The sequence below is a fragment of the Peromyscus leucopus genome, chromosome 12 (assembly GCF_004664715.2).
Source record: "Peromyscus leucopus breed LL Stock chromosome 12, UCI_PerLeu_2.1, whole genome shotgun sequence".
Taxonomy (NCBI): Eukaryota; Metazoa; Chordata; class Mammalia; order Rodentia; family Cricetidae; genus Peromyscus; species Peromyscus leucopus.
Genome location: NC_051073.1, coordinates 64,073,074 through 64,098,850, shown reverse-complemented (window position 1 = coordinate 64,098,850; position 25,777 = coordinate 64,073,074). Strand labels below are relative to the sequence as shown.

Here is a 25,777-nt window from a genome sequence, read left to right as displayed (position 1 = left end):
ATGGCAGTAGGACCCCTTTTGTGTGCAAATAGTCCTCAGAAATTCGGTTTTCTTTTTGTAAGATAAGCAAAAAGGTAAAGTGGTAGTTGACAAAGTCTACTTGCCATAAGAAAAGCTCACCAATATTAAGTTCTCAGGTTGGGCTTCAGTACTAAAACAATGCCATGCTATTTGGGTACATTGGTTAAACATCTCAGAGAGTAATGGTTGCTGTTACTTATCAGCGCCAGTTTGTTGGTTTTTAAGTAAACAACTGGCAAAGTGGTCAGAAGAAAAGCAACCACCTCCACCCACCCTTTTTTAAAAGATGAAATGATGTTTGTCCTCAAAAGTAAAGGCGGTAGCCAGGCATCGTGGCATCTGTATTCCCAGCTCAGAAGGTCAAGGCAAGGATTGCATCCTGTTTGATGTTAGTCTAGGCTACATAGGATGACCTTTCTCAAATACATTAATTAATTAACAAGTTAATTAGCGAAGCGAAGAGTTCACGTGCTTTGTCTCTTGGAAGAGATTTGCCCTATCAAACATGAATGAGATAGACGCCTTTTAAAAGAAATTTGTTATGTCACCTCTCTGAGTAGAGAGTAATTCACAGACAAATTACACATACTTGTAAATAAAGAACTTCAAACTAGGCTTCTGAAGAACTTGGTACATTTTCTTTAGCCTCTCCTACTGAGCAATACCTCTGAAGAAGTTTTTCCTTATATGAAGTGCATGTCTATTTAATTTAGACTCTTTCTCTTACCTGTGCATATTCCTTTTTGTGTTATAGTTCCTAGTTTAGTACAGTTTCTAGAGCCTAAATGCTTAGATCTCTGGAATTTTTCCCTCTGTCCTTAGGGAAATTCAGGGCTTGGTTTCAGCATTGCAGGAGGTACAGACAACCCACACATTGGAGATGACTCAAGTATTTTCATCACCAAAATTATCACAGGAGGAGCAGCTGCCCAGGATGGAAGATTGCGGTATGTCTTAAACTTAATGTTGTGTGTTACAAAAGACGTGAACTAACACAAAGAAACAACATAAAAACTAAATGTAGGTAGATGCTCAAGCCCATTTAAATGACCAACTCTCGGGTAATTTTTCTCATTGTATTGTTTCCGACTTTGGGAATTCAGTTTTATCTTAGGTATTATAATACTTTGAGTAATGCATTTTGGGTTTGTGGGGTTTTTTTTGGGGGGGGTGGTTTTTTTGGGTTTTTTTTTTTTTTTTTTTTTTTTTTTTTTTTTTTCCAAGACAGGGTTTCTCTGTGTAGCTTTGCTCCTTTCCTGGAACTCACTTGGTAGCCCAGGCTGGCCTCGAACTCACAAGAGATCCGCCTGCCTCTGCCTCCTGAGTGCTGGGATTAAAGGTATGTGCCACCACTGCCCAGCCAAGTAATGCCATGCCCTAGGACTGCATCTTGGGTCACAGACAAGTAATGCATTTTGATGGCTTAAATGTCTGTAACCATTTTTTTTTTTAAGATTTTATTTATTATGTATACAGTGTTCTGTCTGCATGTGTCCTTGCAGGCCAGAAGAGGCCACCAGATCTCATTACAGGTGGTTGTGAGCCACCATGTGGTTGCTGGGAATTGAACTCAGGACCTCTGGAAAAGCAGTCAGTGCTCTTAACCACTGAGCCATCTCTCCAGGCCCCCATGTAATCAATTTTATAGATGTCATGAGTTGTCCTTATCAGACAAAGTCACAAAACAATTTTATTTTCTGTTTAGGAAAGCATGTATATAAACTTACATAGTGTTCTGTTTTGGAAAATGTCTTTTGCAAAACTGGTATTTCCTTGGGCCATTTTTCCAGTTTCTTTGGTTGATCTATGTTTATATATAGTTACAGACTGACATGTTGGGAGTAAGGATTTTATAGTCTATGAGCTGTTAAATCAACATCTTATTTTAAGGTTCTGAGTACTTCAGCTCTCTTCTCATTGGTAGGGCAGGTCGTATATATTATATTAGTGAATTAGACATAAAAATTAGGAATTTGACCATCCATGCATATGCAACATTTACTTCCTAATCTCATGTCACTCCCTGTTTGTTTGTGTAGCTTATGTGAAAATTACTATGTTCCCTGTTTAATTGAAGAACACACCCAGAGTACTAGTCATTCCTTTGGGTGTGATAGAGAAACTTATCAGGACCACTTGTACTGTCTTACATATGGTTTGTTCTCCTCTGCTAATTTGAAATGACCATCATTTTTCTTCTGATGGAGTGCCATGCAGTCAAAGCCAGGACCAGAGCAAAGTTGAAAATGATGAGAATAAGAACAAAAAAAGTAAATTTAGTTACCATGAAATTATGTTGTTTACATAAGAGAACTTTGAAGTAAATGATACGGTCTTTAATTTTTTAAATATAAGTAATGTTTAATACTACATCTCATATTTGAAGAAATTAAAATTGATACTACCTTCTTCTGACCTTCAACTAGCTTAACTGACTTTAAGTTTCTTTGAGCTCCAGTTTTCTCCTTTTTTTTGTTTTGCTGTTGTTTGGGGGTTTTTTTTGTTCAGTTTTGTTCTTTGAGACAGGGGTTTCTCTGTGTAGCGTAGCTGTCCTGAAATTCACTTTGTAGACAAGGTTGGCATTGAACTCAGAGGTCTGCCTGCCTCTGCCTCCTGAGAGCTAGACTTAAAGGCATACACCACCACACCCAGCCATTTCTCTTATTTTTAATTACAGCTCTGTCACTCATTAATGACCTTGAGAGCAATATATTTAAATTCATCATGCCTCATGGGTAAAAATTTTATCTATACGTAACTGGTACAAGTAGTTTAAGAATTAAAACACCAAGGAAGTGCCTAGCAAGTGGTCCGTGCCAATGTTTGCTATTTTTATCCAATATCTTTGTCTGTACAGAAGGAGTACACAAATAATATTTTTAAATTAATCTGTTTTCAATTTTTTTCCTCCCTTTGCTGAGATGTGCTATAAATTTCTTGAGAAATTTATACATTGAAATTTAAGATGTAGCTTCTTCATGTATAGTTCTGGAATAAATAATTATTTTAATAAAATGAAATTAAAAAATGGTGAAATAGAACATTGATACTTACTGTTTTAATATTTTATGTTTTTCTCAGAGTAAATGACTGTATACTGAAAGTAAATGAAGCAGATGTTCGAGATGTAACCCATAGCAAAGCAGTCGAGGCACTGAAAGAAGCTGGATCTATTGTGCGATTGTACGTGAAAAGGCGGAAGCCAGCATCAGAGAAAATCATGGAAATAAAACTCATTAAAGGTCCTAAAGGTACATTGTCAATCAGAGTAAGACAGTGTAAGAAACACGAGTTAAACATTGTTTTATGTTGAAGGTTATCATACGTTTATCTCAGTAGAATCGTGTGCAGTGTTTATATTAACTTTTGATTTTAAAAGAAGATAGTATGGGGCTGGAGAGTTGGCTCAGCACTGGCTGCTCTTCTCGAGGTCCTCAGTTCAATTCCCAGCAATCACATGGTGGCTCACAGACTTCTGTAATAAGATCTGGTGCCCGCTTCTGGTGTGCAGGCACACATGCAGGCAGAAAGAACACTATACATAACAAACAAACAAATAAATAAATAAGTAAATCTTTATTTTTTTAAGAAAAAGATAGTATGGTGTGTATCATGGCGGTCACCTCTGTTTCGAGGACTGGTGAAGTGATTTCTGAATTCTGAAGACATTGATGAGATTGAGGATAAGTTGAAATAGTAATTCTAGCACTTGACCTCCTAGAGGAAGTAGGATTCCAACAAATGAAAACTGTGGAGAATTTGGTATTGAAGATGGGATTTTGGAACTGCAAAAATTGTTATTTTAGGTTGTCAATTCAAGACTGTTTAGGAGGGGAAAGTGTCCACATTTGTAAAGCCTGGTGTTCTACTTAGTACAAAGAAAAAAATACTTCCCCTCACTTGTTTTAATCTTGAGAAAATATTGAAGTATTAATAAACAATGTAACTACAGTAGAAACAAAAGCAAAACATAATTTTACATTTCTGTTGATTCTGAAGTCCACTTACAGAAAGACTTTTAAGAAATTCAAAGAAAAAGGAACACTTGTAACTATTAGAAACCCTGCATTTATAACCTAAGGTTTTTTAAAAACATTTAGATTTATTTTATCTGTATGACTGTTTTGCTTGCTTATGTTAGTGACTGGTGGTCACAGGCCAGAAGAGCATGTTGGGTCGCTGTAACTGGAGTCACTGGTGGTTGGGAGCTGGTGTGTGTGTGTGCACTCTGGTCCTCTGTGAGCGCTGCCAGCCCTCTTCACCACAGATCACCTCTCTAGTCTCTACACTTAAGATCTGAAAAGCAGATAACTTAAGAAATCTTTTTTGGTTTTTCGAGACAGGATTTCTCTGTGTAGCTCTGTGTAGCTTTGGAGCCTGTCATGGATCTCGCTCTGTAGCCCAGGCTGGCCTCGAACTCACAGAGATCTGCCTGCCTCTGCCTCCCCAGTGCTGGGATTAAAGGCATGCACCGCCATTGTCAGCTAGAAATCATTTTCTGTGTGATGGAATGATCACTTCTGATTGTCATCCCTTTTCCCCTGAGCTTTAATTCACCTTATTGATGTGACTCTAAACAAGTGCATTTCAACCAGGTCTTGGGTTCAGCATTGCTGGAGGTGTTGGAAATCAGCATATTCCTGGTGATAACAGCATCTATGTAACCAAAATAATTGAAGGAGGTGCAGCACACAAGGATGGCAAGCTTCAGATTGGAGATAAGCTCCTAGCAGTGAGTATAAGTACTGTTCTAAAAGTCATTCTCCTGTCTACATTTTCCTGTCAAAACTGCTATTTTTATACTGAAACTATGTAAGAGCTATCTGAGTGGATTCTAGCCTGCAGTGATCCTTGTATTGTTACTTTTTCTTATGAGCCCACTCTGGTTTTGATTCTTCCTCCCTCTCCATCTTCCCCACTTCCTCTCTCCCACCTCTCTTTCCTAGTTGAAGAGTTCGAGTCCTGAAATGCACAGACTTGTTAAATCACAAAGTTTACAGTGCAGTGTTATCATGGTCGTGTGTGGCCCTCTTATTATAACTCGTCCATTTATAACACAATGAAAACCAATGAAGTCGTTACTCATCCCCAAAACTAGAACACCAGTAATTTTGTGTATCTTTTTTTCTACTTACCAATTGTTTAAACAGGGTCTGGAGAGATCGCTCAGTGGTTGAGAATGTTTATTGCTTTTTCAGAGGATCCAGACTTAGTTCCCAGCGCCCCCACGGTGCCTCTAGTTAGGTGGAATCTGATGCCACCTTCTCACCTCCATGAACACTAGGCATGCACATGTGCGCGTGCACACAAAATGAATAGAAAACACATAAAATAATTAGAATGTTTAGTCACATACATATGTCTAAATATTTAGCTTATTATTTGGAAACTTTTTTGAGGGTATTGGACTGTATGTAGTTTTCTCATGCTTTTTTCGGTCAGTGTGGTGATACTGTGATGTATCCATATCATTTCCTAGAGCTAAAATCCTTTCATACAAATTTAACTTTGACTCTATCATAGTTTATCCAATGTTTATCAACAACTGCCTTCATCTTCATGTTCTCTAGGAAAATGAAACCTGAAGAAAAGTTAAGGTCCTATGAAGTCCAGAAAGGGAGGAGAAAGCTAGACGTGTATCTTAGTTACAGTTTCTAATTGCTTCAATGAAACACCAGGAGGGGAGGAAAAGGTTTATTTGGCTTAACATTAGCATCACCAAAGGACAGGACAGGAACTCAAACAGGGCAGGAATCTGGAGGCAGGAGCTGATGGCCATGGAGGGTGCTGCTTACTGGTTTGCTTCCCATGGATTTCTCAGCCTACTTTCTTATAGAACTCAGTACCACCAGCCCAGGGGTAGCACCACCCACCATGGGCTGGGTCCTCCCGCATCAATCACTAATTAAGAAAATACCTTACAGCTGGATCTTAGGAAGGCATTTTCTCAATTGAGTTTCCCTCCTTTCAGATGACTCCAGCAGTGTCAAGTTGACACAAAACCAGCCAGCACAACATGTCAGACATGTTAACATTTTCACAAGTGTGGGTTACATCAGCCATGCCTAATCCTAATCAAAATAGACTGAGAGAATGGTAACAGGAGACAGAATGAGGGCAAAAATAGCCAGGGCAGTGTACGTTCAAGCCTAGTGACGTGAGGACCCAGATAAATTTGTGAAGCCATAAAATGGGTGTAGTAGAGTGGTAATTAAGTCATTTCCACTTGGAGTGTTATAATAATTATGGTAGGAAGAATGCTGTGTACTTGTATACAAAGTTCATTGACTAGTAAGCATGGGTTTTATTGGCTCATTGGGTATTCTGCTAGTAACATTACTAAGCCACAAAGCTACCACCCTACTGTTTTCTAGACACTTGTAACTGTTTCAGCATTAGCACTTGGCGGTGGGCAGGGGGAAGGAGCGTGCTCTCTGCTCTCACTTCTTGTCCTATAGTGGAATCGCCAGCCTTTCCCTAAGCAGTAGTACAAGCAGTAGTTCCACCACAAGTACACATTTGCCAATACAAACAGCCTCGCAGATCACTCGATGTCTCTCATCTCGTACTTATTTTTTATTCTGCATACGTGTGTGAGTACAGGTGCCAGCTCAGGACTCCCTTGCCCCTTGTTGAGGCAGGGTGGCCCTCGTTTCTCTTGCTGTGCTGCACACCCCAGGCTAGCTTCCCGCGGAGCCCCCGTGTCTGTCTGCCTCCATCGTTAGTGCTGGCATCGCAGATGTGTAGCACCACGGCGGATTGGTTTTGAGTCCAGGGATCTAAGTCAGGTTGTCGGGATGGTGCAGCTAGTTCTTTTACCCGCTTAGCCATCTCTCCAGCCCTCAATTTTATTTTTATTGTTTGTCCAGAACCAGTACTGTTGGCACGAAGCCAATAACCTGTGTTGATTTTCAAAAGCAACAGGATTGCATTATATCTAAATGAACTTTAATGAAGCCTTTATTCTCACAATTACACTGAACTTACACAATTTTTGAAGCCTCATTTTTAATTGACATAACCTGGTGCGTGGCACACCATCATTTTCCAAACACTTTTTGTATTTCGCATAATTAGCCTCTAATTTGATATTTTTCTTTATCTCACTCACTGGTTCTCTCTCCTTTCTTACAAACATTAAGATGTGCATTCTGTGTTTTGTTAGTGCTTACTCCCAAGGTCATTGTTTAACTGTAAATCAAGACTCTTTGATCAATGTCAGATAACTTTGCTCAAGTCTAAACTTTGAGATCATCTTCTTTCCTACCGCACATTGAGTTCCTCAGTATATCTTGTCAGCTCTTATGTTCCATATCTAACACTAAATAGGAAAATAAGAAAACATAACATTTAGTGACAGAATGTCAGGGTATTTGTGCATTGTTGTACAAATTGAGCAGTACTTAATAGTAATAGCTTACTTTAGTTTGTGGGGGTTTTTTGTTTGTTTTTTTTGTTGTTGTTGTTGTTTTTGTTTGGGGGTTTGTTTGTTTGTTTGTTTGGAGACAAGGTTTCTCTGTGTAGCTTTGGAGCCTGTCCTGGATCTCACTCTGTAGACCAGGCTGGCTTTAAACTCACAGAGATCTGCCTAGCTCTGTCTCCTGAGTGCTGGGATTAAAGGCGTGCGCCGCCGCCGCCGCCGCCGCGCCGCCGCGGGGCGCGCGGGCGCGCCGCCCGGCTTTAGTTTGTGTTTTAACCCTGTCTCTCCCTAAAAGAATTTACTACATCCCTAAATGTCTTCTGAGTGAGAGAAAGTTGAGGCCTTGGAAAAGGAGCTAGAATCAAAATGTCTATTTCATGAACATATGTAAATAATTTCCTTGTTTCATAGAATGATTGGCATTTTTCTTTCCACATATCTTTGTTTTCCTTAAATTACTTTCTCATATCCCATATCTTTTGGGTAATTATTTTCAACTAAAAATCAGAAAGCATAATGAAATGTCTTCAAATATTATCTCTTGGTATTTTCTTGTAGGTGAATAGTGTATGTTTAGAAGAAGTTACTCATGAAGAAGCAGTAACTGCCTTAAAGAATACATCTGATTTTGTTTATTTGAAAGTGGCAAAACCAACAAGTATGTATATAAATGATGGCTATGCACCACCTGACATCACTAACTGTAAGTGTGTTAGCTTAAGGCTGCCTAAATTTGTCTTATTTTCACAAATATGTCCTTTATAATGTTACCAGTATACTGTAATAAAACAGAGTAGACATCATAAAAATACTATATATTGTTAAGGAGAAGGGAGATAGGAGGATCGGGATTGTAAAAATAACTTAAGGCCAATCCGTGCTATAGACTGTCTCAGAAGGAAAGAAGAAAATGGCCGAGGAGCTGGCTCAACAATTAAGAGAGCGTACGACTTTTACAGAGGCTCCAAGTTTGGTGCCCAGTGTCCTCTTAGGTGGTCCACAATCACCTGCACCTCCAGCTCCAGGGATCCAGTGCCCTCTTTTGTCCTCAGGCCCCTGCACATGTGTCTGCAAACACATATGCACATAATTACAAATAAAATCTTTTTTAAGAGCATAAGTATTTTAAGAGAACTATTAATCATTTAATCTGATAGTTTTTTAAGAATCTATTAAGTCATAATCTTTATAATAAAATTAGTTTTCACCTTGATTTTTAAGCTTTTCTATAAATAAGTTACTAAAGGTATTTTAAATAATGCAGATTCATGTTATGTGCTTTAAGCACAGAAATAAACAAGTAGCTTATTCTGTGTATGGGCAAATTAATTCTGATGCTCCTGGTGGGTTATTAACTATGCTTTGAGAAGCACTGACTTTAATGTAAATGAGTTATTTTCTTAATGATGTTCAGCCTTTCTAATCAACAGATGTATACTTCTTTTTGACAAAGAAAACACCTTGCTACTTATTTGTAATTTTTTTATGTCCTTGATCTTGTGTATAAACTTCACATAGGGACTATGTATGTGTTTATTTACAACTTAAACTACAATCTGGCTTGTTGTTTCAGGCATCAGTCTCATTTTGAATATTGTCTCTTTAGGACAGCCATGTGTACATTTGGGACAGCTCTTCTACAAATTGATAATTGATGTCCTAAATTTGATCAAACATGTATTACAAATAGCCAGGTTACTACCTAGAAAAACATTAAACAAAAAAGTATTTTTCTGAAATTAGCCCTTTTGTGATAATGACATGGTATTTTTAAGTGGAAGAGTTAATCCTAGAGAAGAGTAAGTAATGATGACTGTTGTTGGTTATGTAAGTTTTGTGGAATGTTTAGCTGTTTCTTTTTGTTCTCATTTCCTGTCTGTTAATGAACTGAGAGAACATGATGAAAAAATTGTAGTTCACCTTGGGTAGCACAGCTTTGTATTTTATTACCATTCCCCATCTCAGGCAATTACAGTCAAGAATTTTGAGTATACTTACAAATTATATTTATTAAGTATGTAAAAACATGAATAATTTATTTTGTGGGTTTTTTTTTAAGCATTTCAATTTATTTTTCATAAGTAGTTTTTGCCTTCCTAAGCCCTTATCAGACCTTGCCTTAAACTTATTGCCTATTCCCTGTATTATAATCATCTTGAATCTCCCTTTCAGATCTGGCTTTATTCATTGAATACTTACATGATCTTTCTTGCAGTGTTTATTCACATTGCCGTTCTTAGAGATGACAGAAAGCTGCACTAACTCATGTACACCCTGGCTTTCTGCTGTCTTGATTTCTTGCTTTCTCTTCTGTCCTCCACTTCAGCTTGTTTGTAAGTCCTGATACTTAGATCTTTTCAGTAATTCAGTAAAGGTACCTTCATCACCTTTAACAATTCTAAAGCATTCACAGCCATCAGTTCAGTCACTTCTCTTACCAGTTCCACCTCATTTGACCTTGGGTGATGTAACTTCGTTTCTTTGCCTCCTTGTAGCTCTGTTTTGCTAATGGGTTTTTTTTGTTGGTTTGTTTTGTTTTTTTTGGGGGGGGGGTTTGTTTGTTTTGTTTTTTTTTCAAGACAGGGTTTCTCTGGTAGCTTTGGAGCCTGTCCTGGAACTCACTCTGTAGCCCAGGCTGGTCTCGAACTCACAGAGATCCGCTTGGCTCTGCCTCCTAAGTACTGGGATTAAAGGCGTGAGCCACCACTGCCCAGCTCCTGATGGGTTGTTAAGCTCAGGCTTTACTGTTTGTTGATGATACTCACTTCTGTACGCCTCCAGTCTCTTGACTCTTCTTTCCAACGGTGTTTCAACCACTGTCGTCTTCAGTCCTGATCCCTCACCTCAGAACATAGCTGGAGATTTGAAAGTACAGTGATAAGGAGGAAGTTCTCTTCTGGAAGATTGAGGAGTAAATGTAAAGTAAAGGAGGTGAGAGAAGAATGATCAGTGAGAGAATGACTAGGAAAAAGTACCAGGCAAGACTGGGCTCCCTTGGTCAAGAGTGGAGAGGTGGCATTAAATTGTCTTGTTCTTAAAGAGAACCTTGTGTCTCTGTGTGTGTATTTGTTACTTTGTTATATGTAGATATTTTAGATCTACTCCTTCAATTTCTGTTTGTACTCTTGTAACTTGCTGCTTTTGCTTGCTTTAAAGGTATGTGGGATCTGTGTGGTCATATCATTTTGGTGGTTTGTTTTCTTGTTGAGTGCTGTGTAGTTAGTATTTTGTTATATGAACATACAGCAGATTTTCTGTTTTACTGCTGGGTCATTTTCAGTTTTGATTTAGAAGGAAAATGGCTGCCATGGCTGGTTTTGCACATCTTTTTTTTTCCTCACCATCATTATTTGTTTTAGACAGAATTGTGCTATATAACCCAGACTGTCCTCAAATTCATGCTTCTCCTGCCTCAGCCTCCTTGGTTCTGATTTGTGTATGTGCCACCATGCCCAGTTTACATATTTTTCTTGAACATATACCCCATTTCTCTTAGAGTAACATTGCTGTGTTATAGAGCTCCCAGTGAGGTTAGGGTGGTATGGCCATGGACAAATTAGCAAAGTATGTGAAACACTTTATAGTCTGGGTTTTTGCATCTTCAACTTTTGTGATCATTAGTCTTTATTACTTATACATGATAATGGATATGTATTGAGTTATGCATTAATCATTTTCATACTGATCTTCACTTATTATTTTTTCTGGTGACCAGAAAAGGCAAAAATTTTACATTATCTAAAAGAAATCAGAGTATTTTCTAGGTAATTCATGAGTAATAATCACCTTCATGTGATTATTGCTTTGACTGGTATCTTTTATGCCATTCAGTTAAACTCTACATGTTTATGCTTGTGCTTGCACATGTATATGTGGGTGTACATATGAGGCTACTAGTCAGTGTCAGGTGTCTCCTCTCACTTTCTGCCCTGCCTTTTGAGGGTCTCTCACTGAATCTGGAACTCAAAGATTCATCTAAGCCAGCAGGCCAGTGAGCCCCAGGTATTCCCTTCTCTCCCGTCCTTCCTGTACTTACAGCTTTGGTTGCAGACCCACACACAGCTGTTCTCTGTGTGGTGGGATCTGAACTCAGGTCCTCATCTTGCACAGCAAGTGCTGTATTGACTGGGCGTCTCCCCAGCCCGGACATTTTTACTGATTTGAAGGAGGGCTTGTGAATTCAAGAAATTGCAACTATGTCCACCTAGTTTGGTTTGTTTGTTTGTTTTTCTTTTTCTTTTTTGGTTTTTTGAGACATGGTTTCTCTGTAGTTTTGATGCCTGCCCTGGATCTTGCTCTGTAGCCCAGGCTGGCCTCGAACTCACAAAGATCCACCTGACTCTGCCTCCCAAGTGCTGGGATTAAAGGCGTGTGCCACCACCACCTGGCTGTTTTACTTTTTTTCTGTTCCTACTTATTTTTGAATAAAATTTTATATTTTAATCAAATTACTTGAACAATTTTTGACTCTATTTTACTTAACAGAAGAGACAACTGAGATATTCTAGAGTTTATGGTATATTTGGCATTAAAATAAGAAATTGGACAGAATACTAAAATCACAAAGTATAAGGTCAAAAATGCAGAGAAATTTTTATTTTATATTTTGGTCACCCAAAACAGCCACGTGTGATAGCCTCCAACTGCATGTAGTGGAAAAGACCAGTTACAGCAGCTACAGAAGTAGCGAGGACAGGCTGAGCTTGCCCTCAGTGATGTATTTGAAACTGATCTATCACTTTACTAGGATGACCAGTGGCTGCAAACAAGTGTTCACTAATTGCAGGCCACCTAAAATAAGTGTGCTTGCTCCGTATGAACAGGGCTAGTCTCTTGAGGGTAGCTGTACAGCATACAATGCCAAATTAGCCAGTAACTTTCTGCAAGAGCACCGACTTTAAAGGTATGCTTTAAGCACCAGTCTATTTGACTAAAGAGACTTTGGGGCCTAGATCATAAAACAAGATTGTTTCATTCTTCTTTACAACCATAACTTAACAGCATCCTGGGTGTGCCGCACTCCTAAGGAGAATGAGGAAGAAAATGGCCTATCTACTTTTCCTTCCAAGCCCCAAACCCTGCAGGAGGGGACATTGCTTACCCTTGCAATTTCAAAGCTTTCTTTGGGATGGAGCACCAAATTATTCATGAAATCTGGCTGGCCCTCCAAAATCTTGTGTTCATTTTTATCTTGAAGATCACAAGTAAATAATCTTCATATCAGCAGCTGAAGTACTAAGTTTGATTATTGGAAGCAAGAAATCAAGTTTGGCCTCTTGCCCACGGGCTAGCCATCATGTGTTGTTGGTAATTGTTGCTCTTTTGGAATGCCCGCCAACCAGCTTCCAAATAAATCACACATGGAGGGAGGCTTATTCTTAATTATAAATGCCAGCTTTTCTTAACTTAGATTACCCCATCTTCCTTTTGCCTCTGAGCTTTTTCCTTTTCTTACTTCTTGTATCTTTCTTTCACCCTTACTCTGGGAGTGGCTGGCTGGCTGGCTGGCTGGCCGGCCGGCGGCCCTTAGCATCCTCCTCTCCTTGTTCTCTTGCTCTTTCTTTTCCTCCCAGGTTTCTCATTCTATTTATTCTCTCTGCCTGCCAGCCCCACCTGTCCTTTCTCCTGCCTCTCTATTGAGCATTCAGCTCCTTACTAGACCATCAGATGTTTTAGACAGACACAGTAGCCCAGCTTCACAGAGTTAAACAAATGCAACATAAAAGAATGCAACACATCTTTGCATCATTAAACAGATATAACACAAGTTAATATTCTGCTGCAGTCATGTGAAGTATTCCGTGTTTTATGCTGAATGTCTTCTGTTCTCTTTTTCCCTCCTGGAATGTTACGTGCCGACCCCCACAGGATTACTGCCACCATACACAGTTAGAGTTCCCGAACCCCTCCACCACTTGCACACAATCTTCACAAGCCGTGCTGTAGGCAGCATTTCTTGTGACTTCTGTTTGATTAATATATCAAACTGGAGACCTTGTAAGGTTCCAAAAGCCTCCTTTAGATGTCAGGAAGTGACCTGAGCACTGCTCTCCTTGCCGTGGCAGCTGCTGCTCACACGATCCCTAGAGAAGTCTTTGTTGTTGTTACTGTTTCCATGATTCATTCTTGCAGAGCTCATTGAGATCATTTCCCATCCTATGGTCATGTTAGGGAACTTAAAAGCTTCACAGTTTATTTGTAGCATCTAAACCTGATGTCTTTTGATTTAGTTTTTGTAGGTTATATATTTCTTTCAGACAGATACCCCAGTGATCCAGCACTATTTATTAAACAGATTATGATTCTTTTTGAAATAATTATGAACATTTATTAAGCACCAAAGGTATACAGCAATGATTGCTGCACAATTATTGACACAATGTCCTGCTATTAAGCTTACAGTCTGAAATACAAGAATATTATCAGCCTGCGCCAAAAGTTTTTGAGCTTGGAATTAGCTACTTTGGCAAATGAATGAGGCAAAATGACCTATTTCTGGTTATTTTGAAGGCTTTGAACATCTCTCTCTCTCTCTCTCTCTCTCTCTCTCTCTCTCTCTCTCTCTCCCTCTCCCCACACACACACACACACACACACACAATACTTTGTGTACCATTTTTTTCTATTATATTAGGATAACTAATGACAAAAGGGAACTTAAAATTTTGATAAGCACAATGAGTTATTTCAGATTTCCCTTAGAAATTGAGACAGATGTTCACTGGGAAATGCCAGCAGCCAGTGAAACCCCACAACAAACAGGCACTAGACCAAATCTCTGTCATTACCCCACTTAACCTCTCCACCAACTTCTTCCACTCTTAAGGGCTCCAATGACACACCCCCATGAGAAGCACCACCATCTCTAGATGAAGTATATAATTACCAAGTGAGACTTGCAGGAATATTCCTGTCTGAATATGTCTGAGCAGAGACAACAGTGGACACTCCAGTTATGCAGTGACATGTGAGGCGTGTAAGCAAAGTAGTCAGGCTCAGGCCGTGGACCTCCAAAGTGATGAGGGAAGCATGTGAATGCTTGCTTTTCTGTTCCCTGTTTCTAGTGAGGAGTGTAAAAACTTAGCATTGGGCTGGAGAGATGGCTCAGCGGTTAAGAGCACTGGCTGCTCTTCCAAAGGTCCTAAGTTCAGTTCCCAGCAACCACATGGTGGCTCACAACCATCTGTAATGAGATGTGGTGCCCTCTTATGGCATGCAGGCATCCATGCAGCAGAAACATAATTTTAGGGGGGAAAAACAGTATCAAGAGCCTCAATTACAAATTCTACTTGCCTAAATGCATGTATAATACTTCATAAATACTTTTAAGGTGTTCACTGCTGGTCATTACTAGCTGACAAAGGCACACTGAAGAAATTTTGGTTCTTATTGTCAAATGCAAAGACAATTTTAAGCTCCTAAACAAACACAAAGCATGTATTATTTTTAATCACAATTTTCTTAATCCCAGAAGAATATTAAGAAATGAAATAATTGGTTACAAGTTAGTTATCTGAAAACAAATGTATTCCATAATATGCATAACTAAATATTTTTAAAACTCATGATTACACACATTTTAATGGCAGAGTAATAACATCCTGAGATATCCTTTTTTGTGTATATGTGTGAGTATGTATTTCTGAATGCGTGTGTGTGTGTGTGTGTGTGTGTGTGTGTGTGTGTGTATGTATGTATGTGCGTGCATGTGAAGGCCAGTTGTCAGTCCTGGGTGTCATTTCTCAGGAGCCATCCACCTTGCTTCATTTGAGAAAGGGTTTTCCCCCAGGATCTGGGGCTTACCAGTTAGGCTGGTTTGAGTCCAGGGATCTGTTTGCCTCCAGGTTCAAACTCAGGCCCCAAGGCTGGTATGATAAGTACTTTATGGACTGAGCACTTTCCTAGGCTCCTAAGATAGCCTTTATGGCAGAACAATATACTAGTGTTGTTTATGGGTATGTTTTGGGGGACAACATCTCACATTGTAAGCTAGGCTTGACCTCCAACCCCTGGCAATTTTCATGCCTCAGCCTCCCAAGTGCTGAGATTACAAATTGAGTCACATACCCAGCAATATGTATAATGATATCTTGGTAACTTGTTAGCAGCAGAAACATTTTTAAAATGTTCATACTTTTGCATATTAAGTTTATACAAAAAGAGTAGTCCAGACATGTCAGGATAAAATTTTTCACAAAATAGTACTCACTGATTTTTACCTAAATTTAAAATTCTTACTACCTTCTTTCAGTCTAAAAGTATCATTTATGTCTTCTCACTCTTTTATAGTAAATAAGACCAAATTATGAAATTTGAAATGAAAAAACCTAAAACACATATCAGCATCATTCTAATAAGAGGACAGGAATTAATGTCCATTGGCTTCCTGAGAAGAGGATTTTCCAAGTTTATAACAGTGGTGAATGATTCTCAATTATAAATCTCAGTCCAAGTATTTATTTTTATTTAATATTATATGAAACCTCTAGAATTCCTTATTAGAGGATGCAGTTTCCAAGGCAAGGCAAGTTAGATTATGTATGAAGCATAGATATTAACATAAAGGTAATATGACATACACAGCCCCATTTTATTGAAACAAGGTTTTAATATGTATGTATCAGGTGTTTTTGTTGTTGTTTTCTTTTTGGGCCACCAACCAGCTCCCAAATCATGACACAGAGACTTGTTCTTAGTTTTGAATGCTCAGCCTAATTTAAGCACATTTCTGGCTAGCTCTTTTTTTTTTTTTTTTTTTTTTCCCTCCAAGACAGGTTTTCTCTGTGTAGCTTTGGGCCTTTCTTGGAACTCACTTTGTAGACCAGGCTGGCCTCGAACTCACAGAGATCCACCTGCTTCTGCCTCCTGAGTGCTGGGATTAAAGGCTTGTGCCACCACCGCCCGGCTAAAAAGTGCTGTCTTTGTTTTTTCAGTTGCTCATTTATTTATTATTTCATTAGATTTACTTATTTTTTTTAAAGATTTATTATGTGTACAGTATTCTGCCTGGACATGTCCCTGCAGGCCAGAAGAGGACACCAGATCTCATTACAGATGGTTGTGAGCCACCATGTGGTTGCTGGGGAATTGAACTCAGGACCTCTGGAAGAGCAGTCAGTGCTCTTGACCATTGAGCCATCTCTCCAGCCCTCTGCCTAGCCCTTTTAACTTAAATTAACCTGTTTCTCTTTCTCTACCTTTTGCCTTGGGACTTATTCCTTTCTTACTTTTGTATATCTTCTTTCACTGCTTCTCTGTTTGTCTGTCTGGCATCTGCCAGGCTCTGGCCCTGGTGTCTCCTCATTCTCCTCCTCCTTCCCAGCCTAGATTTCTCCTCCTATCTATTATTCTCTTTCCCCTCCAGCCCTGCCTATCCTTTCACTGCTTAGCTGGGCTGTTCAGCTCTTCATTAGACCAGTCAGGTGCCTTAGGCAGGCAAGGTGAAACAGATGCAGCACATCTTTACATCATTGAACACACACCCTTCCATTGTTAAACAAATGCAGCATCACTGCCTAGTTAAAATAATACTCCACAGCATATGTAGCCCTGGCTGGCCTAGGACTCACAGAGATCTGTCTGCCTCTTAGATTATGATTCTTACCACTGAGTTTGTTGGTGATTTTATTACATATTAAGGGAATAGTTCTAATCTAGACTCTTTTTTTATTTTTTTAAGATTTATTTATTTATTATGTATACAGTGTTCTGTCTGCACACACCCCTGCAGGCCAGAAGAGGGCACCAGATCTCACTACAGATGGTTGTGAGCCACCATGTGGTTGCTGGGAATTGAACTCAGGACCTTTGGAAGAACAAGCAGTGCTCTTAACCTCTGAGCCATCTCTCCAGCCCTAATTCTAGACTCTTTATTGATGTATTTATCAATCCTCTTGGCAACAGCACATTCTCTGTTAGTGACTTTATAATACATGTTGATTTCTGTTTGTATGTCTTTCAGCTTTATTTTCAAGATTATTTTAAGTCTTCTTTGAAGTTCTTTGATGATTTTTCAAATGAAAATCAATGTTGGAGCTATGGAGATGGCTCAGTGGGAAAGTGCTAGTTATTCAAGCATGAGGATCTGAGTTCAGATGTACAACACCCCAGAAAAGCCAGGCATAGAAGAGTTTGTCCGTAACCTCAATGTTGGGAAAGCAGAAATAGCAGGATCCTGTCAGAAGGACCCTGCTGCAGCCAGTCCAGCCTAATGGCCAGCTCCAAGTTCAGTGAGCCCAATCACTGAGGTAAAGTAAAGGAAGGTACCCTGTAGGCAGAAGTTTCTCTCCCATCTGCCACTTCCCAAATACCCAGCAGCCGCTTCCCAAATAATTGACTCTGAGGCTTAGTATAATTTATAAATGCTTAACCAACATCTTAGACTTATTCCTGACTAGCTCTTACACTTAAATAACCATCATTCTCATCTGTGTCTAGCCACGTGACTCGGGACCTTTTCTCAGTGCAGCATTCTCATCGTGCTTCCTCTGCATCTGGCTGGCGACTGACTCCTTTACTCCGTCCTCCTCCTTCCCAGCATTCTCAGTTTGGCTTTCCCGCCTAACTGCCCGCCCAGCTACCAGCCAATCAGTGTTTTATTAAGCCAGTTCAAGTGGCAAATGTTTACAGTGTGTAAGAGCATTATCCCACAGCAGTACGCAGTGTCAACTCCTGACTTCTACATGCACGCACACACACACACACACTCACAGGGTTAGACATGTGCGTGCACCATATACAGACAAATATACAGATAGAGCCAAACTTAGGCTTCTCGTACCTGCAATCTCATCCCTTAGGAGGTTGAGGCAAGAAGATCTGAAGTTCAGAGTTGGCCTGGCAATGGGGTAAGACCCTGGCTGAAACAACAAAAAAGAAAAGAAGAGAAAACCACAGCGCAGTTTTTCAAGAATTGAAAATTGAGTCATTCATGAGTATGATATCTTTGTCTTAGTTACACAGATATTTTTAAATTTATCTGAGGAGTGTTTTGTAGAATAGAGATTTTATAATTGTTTTTGTTACATTTAGTCCAAGATACTGGGTAACCTTGATACCCAGTCTATTATAAATGATACTGCTTTTTAAATATTTCTTGTTTTTATTAATATGTAGAAGCATGGCTGGCTTCTTTATGTTGATTATATAATTAGTATTGCTAAGTTCATTAAAAGTACCTTAGATTATTTTGTAAAAGTCTGTGTATTCAACCATGTGATTTGTGTATAAAATTCAGGATTTTTTTTTATTGTTTTCCCTGTTCTCTAAACATTTACTTCCTTTGTTTGTGTGATGACTGACACAACCTCCAGGTCAGTGTTAAGAAATAACAGAGGCTGGACAGATAGCTCAGCAATTAAGATCATTGGCTGCTTTTATAGAGGACCTGGGTTCATTTCTCAGCGCCCACAGGCTCACAACCATCTGTAACTCCAGTTCCAGGGGAACTGACACCTTCTTCTGACCTCTGCAGGTACCAGGCACACACATGGTACCCAGACATACATGCTGGCAAAGTACATACACATAAAATAATTAAATTTTAAAAAGAAAAGGAAAGACAATGCATATCACTGCCACAGTCTCAATCTAGGAAAATAGCATCTTGCCAGGACTTCGGTAGATTCCCATTATCAGGTTAAGAAAGCAAATTTTTATTCCGGATTTACAGAGTTTATTCTGTAAGTTTTTAAAATGCACAAATGTTTTATTTACAGAGAATTTCTCTTTTATTCTTTTAACATGATAAATTATATTGATACTGTAATTTATCAATGAATTCATCTATATAGACTTGGAATTTTTTGTTGGAAAGATTTTAGTTCTTATATTCTTGGTTGTGAGCCTAGCCTTTAACGGCTGAGCCATCTCTCCAGCCCAAGATTTTAGTTCTTAATTCAGTTAACCTGGTAAACAAGACTGTCCGTGTTTTCTGTCGTTCATTATCTCTGTAGAAAAGAGAACTAGATCACATTGGATTTAGGAGGTGGTTGTCCAAGACTGGGGGAGAGGGGGTTTCTAGAAAAGAGCAGATGTCAAAGGTAGCAGCAAACAGCTGATTTACTGGATAGTAAAACACCTTTTGGCAAGAACAGTGAAGAAAAAAAAAGTTCATGGAAGTTGTCTGTGAACCTTAGGAATTGGAAAGGCACAACCAATATTTTTAACTTGATGGTCCACACCTTTAATCCCAGCACTTGGGATGCAGAGGCAGGCCTGGTCAACAGAGCGAGTTCTAGAACAGCTAGAGCTACACAGAGAAGCTCTGTCCTGAAAAATAAAGCAAAACAAGATGGGAACCTAAGTACGGTGTACAGGGATAAAAGTATGCCTGTTACTAATGACAAAGCCCATCGTCATCCCTGACGTAGTTCCAGCACCACCGTGATGACACTTCCCTAGCTTCTCCCTGTCAGCTTACATTCTCCTGTTATACTCACGATCTCGCTCCAGTTTCTTCTCCCTTTCACTTTAAGTTCTGCTGCTTTTTGTCGACACCTGTAGGTCTTGGGTCATTGGTTTTGATATTTCATGATAGGAAATTGTATTTCTTTGTTCCATCATTTCTCTGTGAGATCTTGTTATGTAAGATTTCAAGTATAAAAATAGCAATGTTTTTTTCTGATCTTTCTTTGGGTTAATTGATTGAAAGGAACACAAATGTTTAGTGCTAACTGTCTGATAGACTGACATTTGAGGTTAAAGGTTCAAATGTTCACTGCATAAAGGTGCAGTTTAAATCTATCAGGGAAAAGATACATTTTTTATTTTGACATTTAATAGAATTTTTATTGTTCAGTTTTGTGGTTATTAGTTTGGATTTTTGTTCCATACAAACAGGATAATACAGCAATGAAACTTGACAGTCAAAAATCAATAAACATACATATATACATATACATACATACATACATATACATATATATATATATATAAAACCCAGGAAGTACTTTGATGAAAATATAAAAGAGTCTCTCGGGAGCTGGTGAGGAAGCGATTACTGTTAGGCTCTGCACACCCATGATACCAGTAGACACACTAGACCTCTGGGTTATATTGCCAGGAGACATCACACACTCTTTTTGTATGGTATAGAGACATAGATGCTGCTGCTTTTTTAGTAGAGTATGCATTTTCTCCTTATACCATACAGTTCAGTTATTTCCCATTGTCTCTCATTCAGATCCCTCGTTTCTTTATTTAAAGTCACCTTCACAACCACTGTAGTTGCTTGAACTGATAACCTCTGCACACATTGTATACTCCCAAGATTCTTTACCTGTAGAAAATGCTTAGTAGTACAGTAAAAGGAAAAGCCAATGGTTGGTAATAAAAATGTTAGACATTGCAGCTAGTTTTGAAATGCTTTATTGCTTTCTATGTATTTTGGCAATGATTCAGATCATTCAAGGATGGTGTCTTTGTAAACAATAGCTAAAATGTTCCTTGCCTGGGACTTGGTGGTCAGGAGTTGCAGTATAACTCTGTGTTACAGTTTTTCTTGAATGACCAAGTGCGTATGATACTATTATAAAAATGAAACAACAAATGACTTTTACTTTTTACTTTTTTTTTTGAATCTGAGGACTGAACCCAGGGCCTTGTGCTTGCTAGGCAAACACTCTACCACTGAGCTAAATCCCCAACATTTTTTGCTTTACCAGATGTCCACTCTTTGTGGGTATAATTAAAAATAGGTACAGATTGGATAGACATTTATAAACCTGGTATAAGGCTTTACTATTTTTGCACTTCTGGCCTCCATTCACAATAATTTTGTGAATCTGTATGCTTTTTCTTTTTTTTATGTCTACAATTGGCTTCTTAACAAAATTAAAGAGGCTGGAGAGATAAGTCAGTAGTTAAGAGCACTGGCAGCTCAAAGCCTGTAACTCCAGGCCCAGAGGATCTGACACCCTCTTCCGGCCTCTGGACAATAGGCATGCACATGGTGCAGAAACATCCATGCAGACTAAATACCCATACACATAAAATTAATAATAATGAATATTTTTACTAGTGACATCATATTGTATCCCTTTCTGTGACAGTTTTTAACCTATCCTGGACTTAATTTTGCAAATCAGCTTATATAAAACTCTTTTGTAGTTGTATTTTCTCAAAAGAGTGCAAGTGAAATAAATTAGCTTCATTGATCTGAATGTTAAAGCCAGTTTTGACCTGAAACTTGAGCTTATACATTGTTCTTAGCTGACATCTTCTCTACTAAATTCTGTTACACAAAGTAGCAAAAAGGATTCTACTTTAACTTTAAAGTTCACATCCAGGTACTAAGTGGCATCTTTCATTTTTGATATATTTCTCAATTTATTTTGAAGCTTCTTCTCAACCTGTTGATAACCATGTTAGCCAATCTTCCTACTTGGGCCAGACACCAGCGTCACCCGCAAGATACTCACCCATTTCTAAACCAGTGCTTGGAGATGATGAGATTACTAGGTAAGGCACTTAATATTCATCTTCGTACATAAAGCCAACTGTTAAGTAACATTTTGATTAGCCACGAAAGAGAGCCATACCTTTTAGGGCTAATAAGTAATTTCTGCTCCTTTCTAAAATATTGTTTTTTACTGTCTTAAGGTGAGGTAAGTTTCATTAAACGTAGCTTAAATAGTTTGGTATACTAGTACACCCCTGGTGTTATAGCCATGAAAAGGCTGAAGCAGGAAGATTGTGAGTTCAGGTTCGAGGCTAGGTTACATAGTAAGTTTCGGGCTCATCTGGGTTACAGATCAAGACTGTTCTGTTTTGTTTTTAAAGGAAGAGATTAGCTTAGATAAAGCTAAACTAAGACAACACTGATCCATTAAGCTAATTTTGTGGGATTTTTTTCTAATACATGTCATAGAATATTATAGTAAGCATTTGTATTCAGAAATCACCAAGTTGTACTTTTATTGCTTGATATATATTGTTGAAACTAAATTTTGCTTTCATTTAACAGTAGTAACTGCACTAAAATTTATGTCTAAGAAATTCCCTGGAATTGTAATGAGATAGAAATATTTTAGCTCCTTTTCATATTATTCAAGGTATAGCTTGCTTTGTAAATTTTACAAGTATTTTATATTAACTGTATTAACTGTAGCACTTAGCATTATATATGTACTCAGTAATATCTGTTATGTTTTTATTACTTTCATCATTATAAGCATTGTTGGCTTTGAACTTTGGTGTTTGTTTGAATTGTGGCTTTTCTCAGTAGACTGCAGACACTAGACTTAGTTCCTAAACTCTTTACAGCTCCTTTCTTTGGAGAAATTTTACATGATTGCCAGATATATGGGTATATAAAATAGATACATAAATCAAGCATTTATTGATAAAATAATTTATTTTAAAGCAAGAGTAAATCTTATAAAAAAAATTAAAGACCAAATTTTCATATTAATCAGATGAATGTACTCATTTATTATAACATAAAGAATCAAATCTTGGTGCCAGCAAGATGGCTTAGCAGGTACTGGTAGCTGCCAGCACACGCGACCACCTGAGTGCACTTCCTGGAGCCAACCTGGCAGAAGGAGAGAGCCACTTCCTCCAAGTTGTCCTCTAACCTCCATAAGTAAAATTAATCTTTAAAACTTAATTAAAAGTAAAAACTAAATCTTGGCTAAATGTTTGATAATGCAGGCTGTAGAGTATTTTCAACATTGGTCAGCATTGTTTGCTGAGAACAGCGTGTTACATAAAAACGCAGTACATAACAGAAGGATGGCTAGGACATTTCAGGAACTGGATATTCTATCCTGATCCCAAGCCAGAATTCATTTAATGGTTGGTTGGTTAGTTTTTATGAAACTCAAGTTATAAGTTCAAACACCAAGTTCTGTTTGTTTGTTTGTTTGTTTGTTTGGTTGGTTGGTTGGTTGGTTTTGGTTTTGGTTTTGGTTTTGGTTTTTTTGAGACAGAGTATCTCTGTGTAGTTTTGGTGCCTGTCCTGGATCTCGCTCTACATGTAGACCAGGCTGGCCTTGAACTCACAGAGATCCACCTGGTGCTGGGATTAAAGGTGTGCGCCACCACCACCTGGCCTCAAACACGAAAGTTTTTAAATCAAATTGTCTACTATACAATCCCAAGATATACTACTTTGGTATTTACATGCTAAAGAAAAATGATTGGAAAATATGTAAAAAGTCTTTGTTTCTGTAATTAAAGCATTGTGGTTCCGTAAGAGCAGAACTCTGTAAGAGGTTTGTTTTTCAAATGCACAGCAGTCTTAAATCTTAGATGAGGTTGTCAAGCAGCATTTGTTAGTGGGGCAGCATGCACAATGCAGCATGCACACCTGAGACGTTCAGAAGCAGCACGGGAGATAGCGACCAGAAACACCTGAGAGTCTTTACACATTTAACTTTGAATTCATTTCTGCTTATTGTACATTCAAAAACCTTTTACTTTTGCCAAATTTTTCATCATCCCCACATTCGTTGTGCCTTCAATGTAGGATTGGCACCTACAGATTAAGAAACTGGTTTAGGGGTTGGGGATTTAGCTCAGTGGTAGAGCACTTACCTAGCAAGTGCAAGGCCCTGGGTTCGGTCCTCAGCTCCGGTGAAAAAAAGAAAAAAAAGAAAAGAAACTGGTGTAGTAGAATATTTTCAGGTGTGTTACTGTTGTTCATGTTGCATTTGTTTAACTCTGTGAAACTGTGTTACTGTGCCTTTCTAAAACACCTGATGATCTAATAAAGAACTGCCCAATAGCAAGGCAGGAGAAAGGACAGGCGGGGCTGGCCGCAGAGAGTATAAATGGAAGGAGAAATCTGGGAAGAAGGATTAGAGAGCCAGCAGCCAGAGAAGGGGAGGAGTCCAGGAGCCAGCCACCCAGCTACACACACAGCCAGCCACAGAGTAAGAGTACGATTCAGAAGTAAGAGAACGGGAAAAGCCCAGAGTCAAAAGGTAGGCAAGATAATTTAAGGAAAACTGGCTATAAACTAAGCCAAGCTAAAGCCAGGAATTTGTAATTAAGAATAAGCCTCCGTGTGTGAATTTTTTTGGGATCTGGGTGGTAGGCCCCCCAAGAGAGCAAAATCCCCCAACAACAAACTGGGATCAGAGCTGGAGAGTTGGCTTAATGCTTAAAAGGATTTGCTTCTCTTAAAAAAGGATCAAGGCTCAGTCCCCAGTGCCCACATGTTGGCTCACAGCCACCTGTCCCTTTAGTTCCAGAGATCTGATGTCCTCTTCTGGTCTCTGTAAGCACCAAGCACACAGGTGGTGTACTTGCATACATTTAGGCAAGCATTCATACATATAAAATGAAAATAATTAAGTCTTTAAAAAGAAAAGAAGCAGTGATGTCTCTAGTATAGAAGCGTTTATCTTGTTTCTGAGTTAGCAATGTTGGAAACAAAATAAATGCCTGTTAGTTGGACTAATAATGAAAATCAGTAGAAAGAATAGAATTCTTGTTTTTTGAGTGAATAGTCAATGCTTATTGTTTGTAAGCATTACTTCTTGACTGATTTCTATTTTTGTTATTTGCTAATAGTGCCTATTATATCTTTAATATCTTCACATATTTTGCCAATTAAAGGGTGAGTTTTATTTCCATTTTCCTCCCTGTCCCCATCCAGCCTCTCTGCATGTTCCATATCTAGAGTATCTGTTGGTTGGTTATCACAACAGACGTACATATTTGCATACTCATGTGAAAATCAGATGGTTACTGACTAGAACTTCTTAAAATGGAATGCATTGTATCGGTCCCATTTGATAATTAGGCTCCTTACTCAAATCATAAAGTACAAAAATCAGTGCCCAAAAACTGCGAGTCCTCCACAGTTTGAGCCAAAGCCTCTTGAGAAGTGGTCTCTCATTCTCAGCTTCCCTTCAGAAATACCACAGCATATACTTAATTGCTATAAAGTTCAGTCCTTAATAGTTCTTTATTCAGGCTCGACTGTGGGGGCACACACCTTTAATCCCAGCACTTGGGAGGCAGAAGCAGGCAGATCTCTGTGAGTTTGAGGCCAGTTTGGTCTACAGAGTGAGTTCTAGGACAGCCAGATCTACATTGTGAGACCCTGCCTTGAAAAACAAACAAACAAACAAACAAATATTTTTTAATTAGTTTTATTCAGATACTCACCATAATTTACTCTTGTTAAGTTTACAGAGGGCGCTGGGAAATGGCTTAGTCGGAAGACCTAAGTTTGATACTTACGTACTCTAAACCCACATTTTAAAAGATCAAGTCGTGACACTGGCAATGGCAGCACTGGGGAAGCAGAAGCAGGCAGGTCCCTAAGCCCACCAGCTTCACCCATAGGGCGAGTTCCAGACCAGTGAGGAATACCTCAGTACC

At 38.8% G+C, this 25,777-nt stretch overlaps 1 protein-coding gene and 1 pseudogene across 23 annotated transcripts in view; one reads left to right on the top strand and one right to left on the bottom strand.

Annotated features, from left to right (window-relative positions):
- Dlg1 (discs large MAGUK scaffold protein 1) overlaps positions 1-25,777 on the top strand; it is a 210,279-nt gene that overhangs the window by 129,364 nt on the left and 55,138 nt on the right. For all 23 annotated transcript variants that reach the window (XM_037209803.1, XM_028894066.2, XM_028894065.2 and 20 more), the window contains 5 exons: positions 844-968; positions 3,103-3,272; positions 4,617-4,753; positions 8,000-8,144; positions 21,781-21,901. In XM_037209803.1, the coding sequence (XP_037065698.1) occupies positions 844-968; positions 3,103-3,272; positions 4,617-4,753; positions 8,000-8,144; positions 21,781-21,901 (698 nt within the window). The remainder of the gene's footprint in view (positions 1-843; positions 969-3,102; positions 3,273-4,616; positions 4,754-7,999; positions 8,145-21,780; positions 21,902-25,777) is intronic.
- LOC114710023 lies at positions 12,041-20,463 on the bottom strand (annotated as a pseudogene).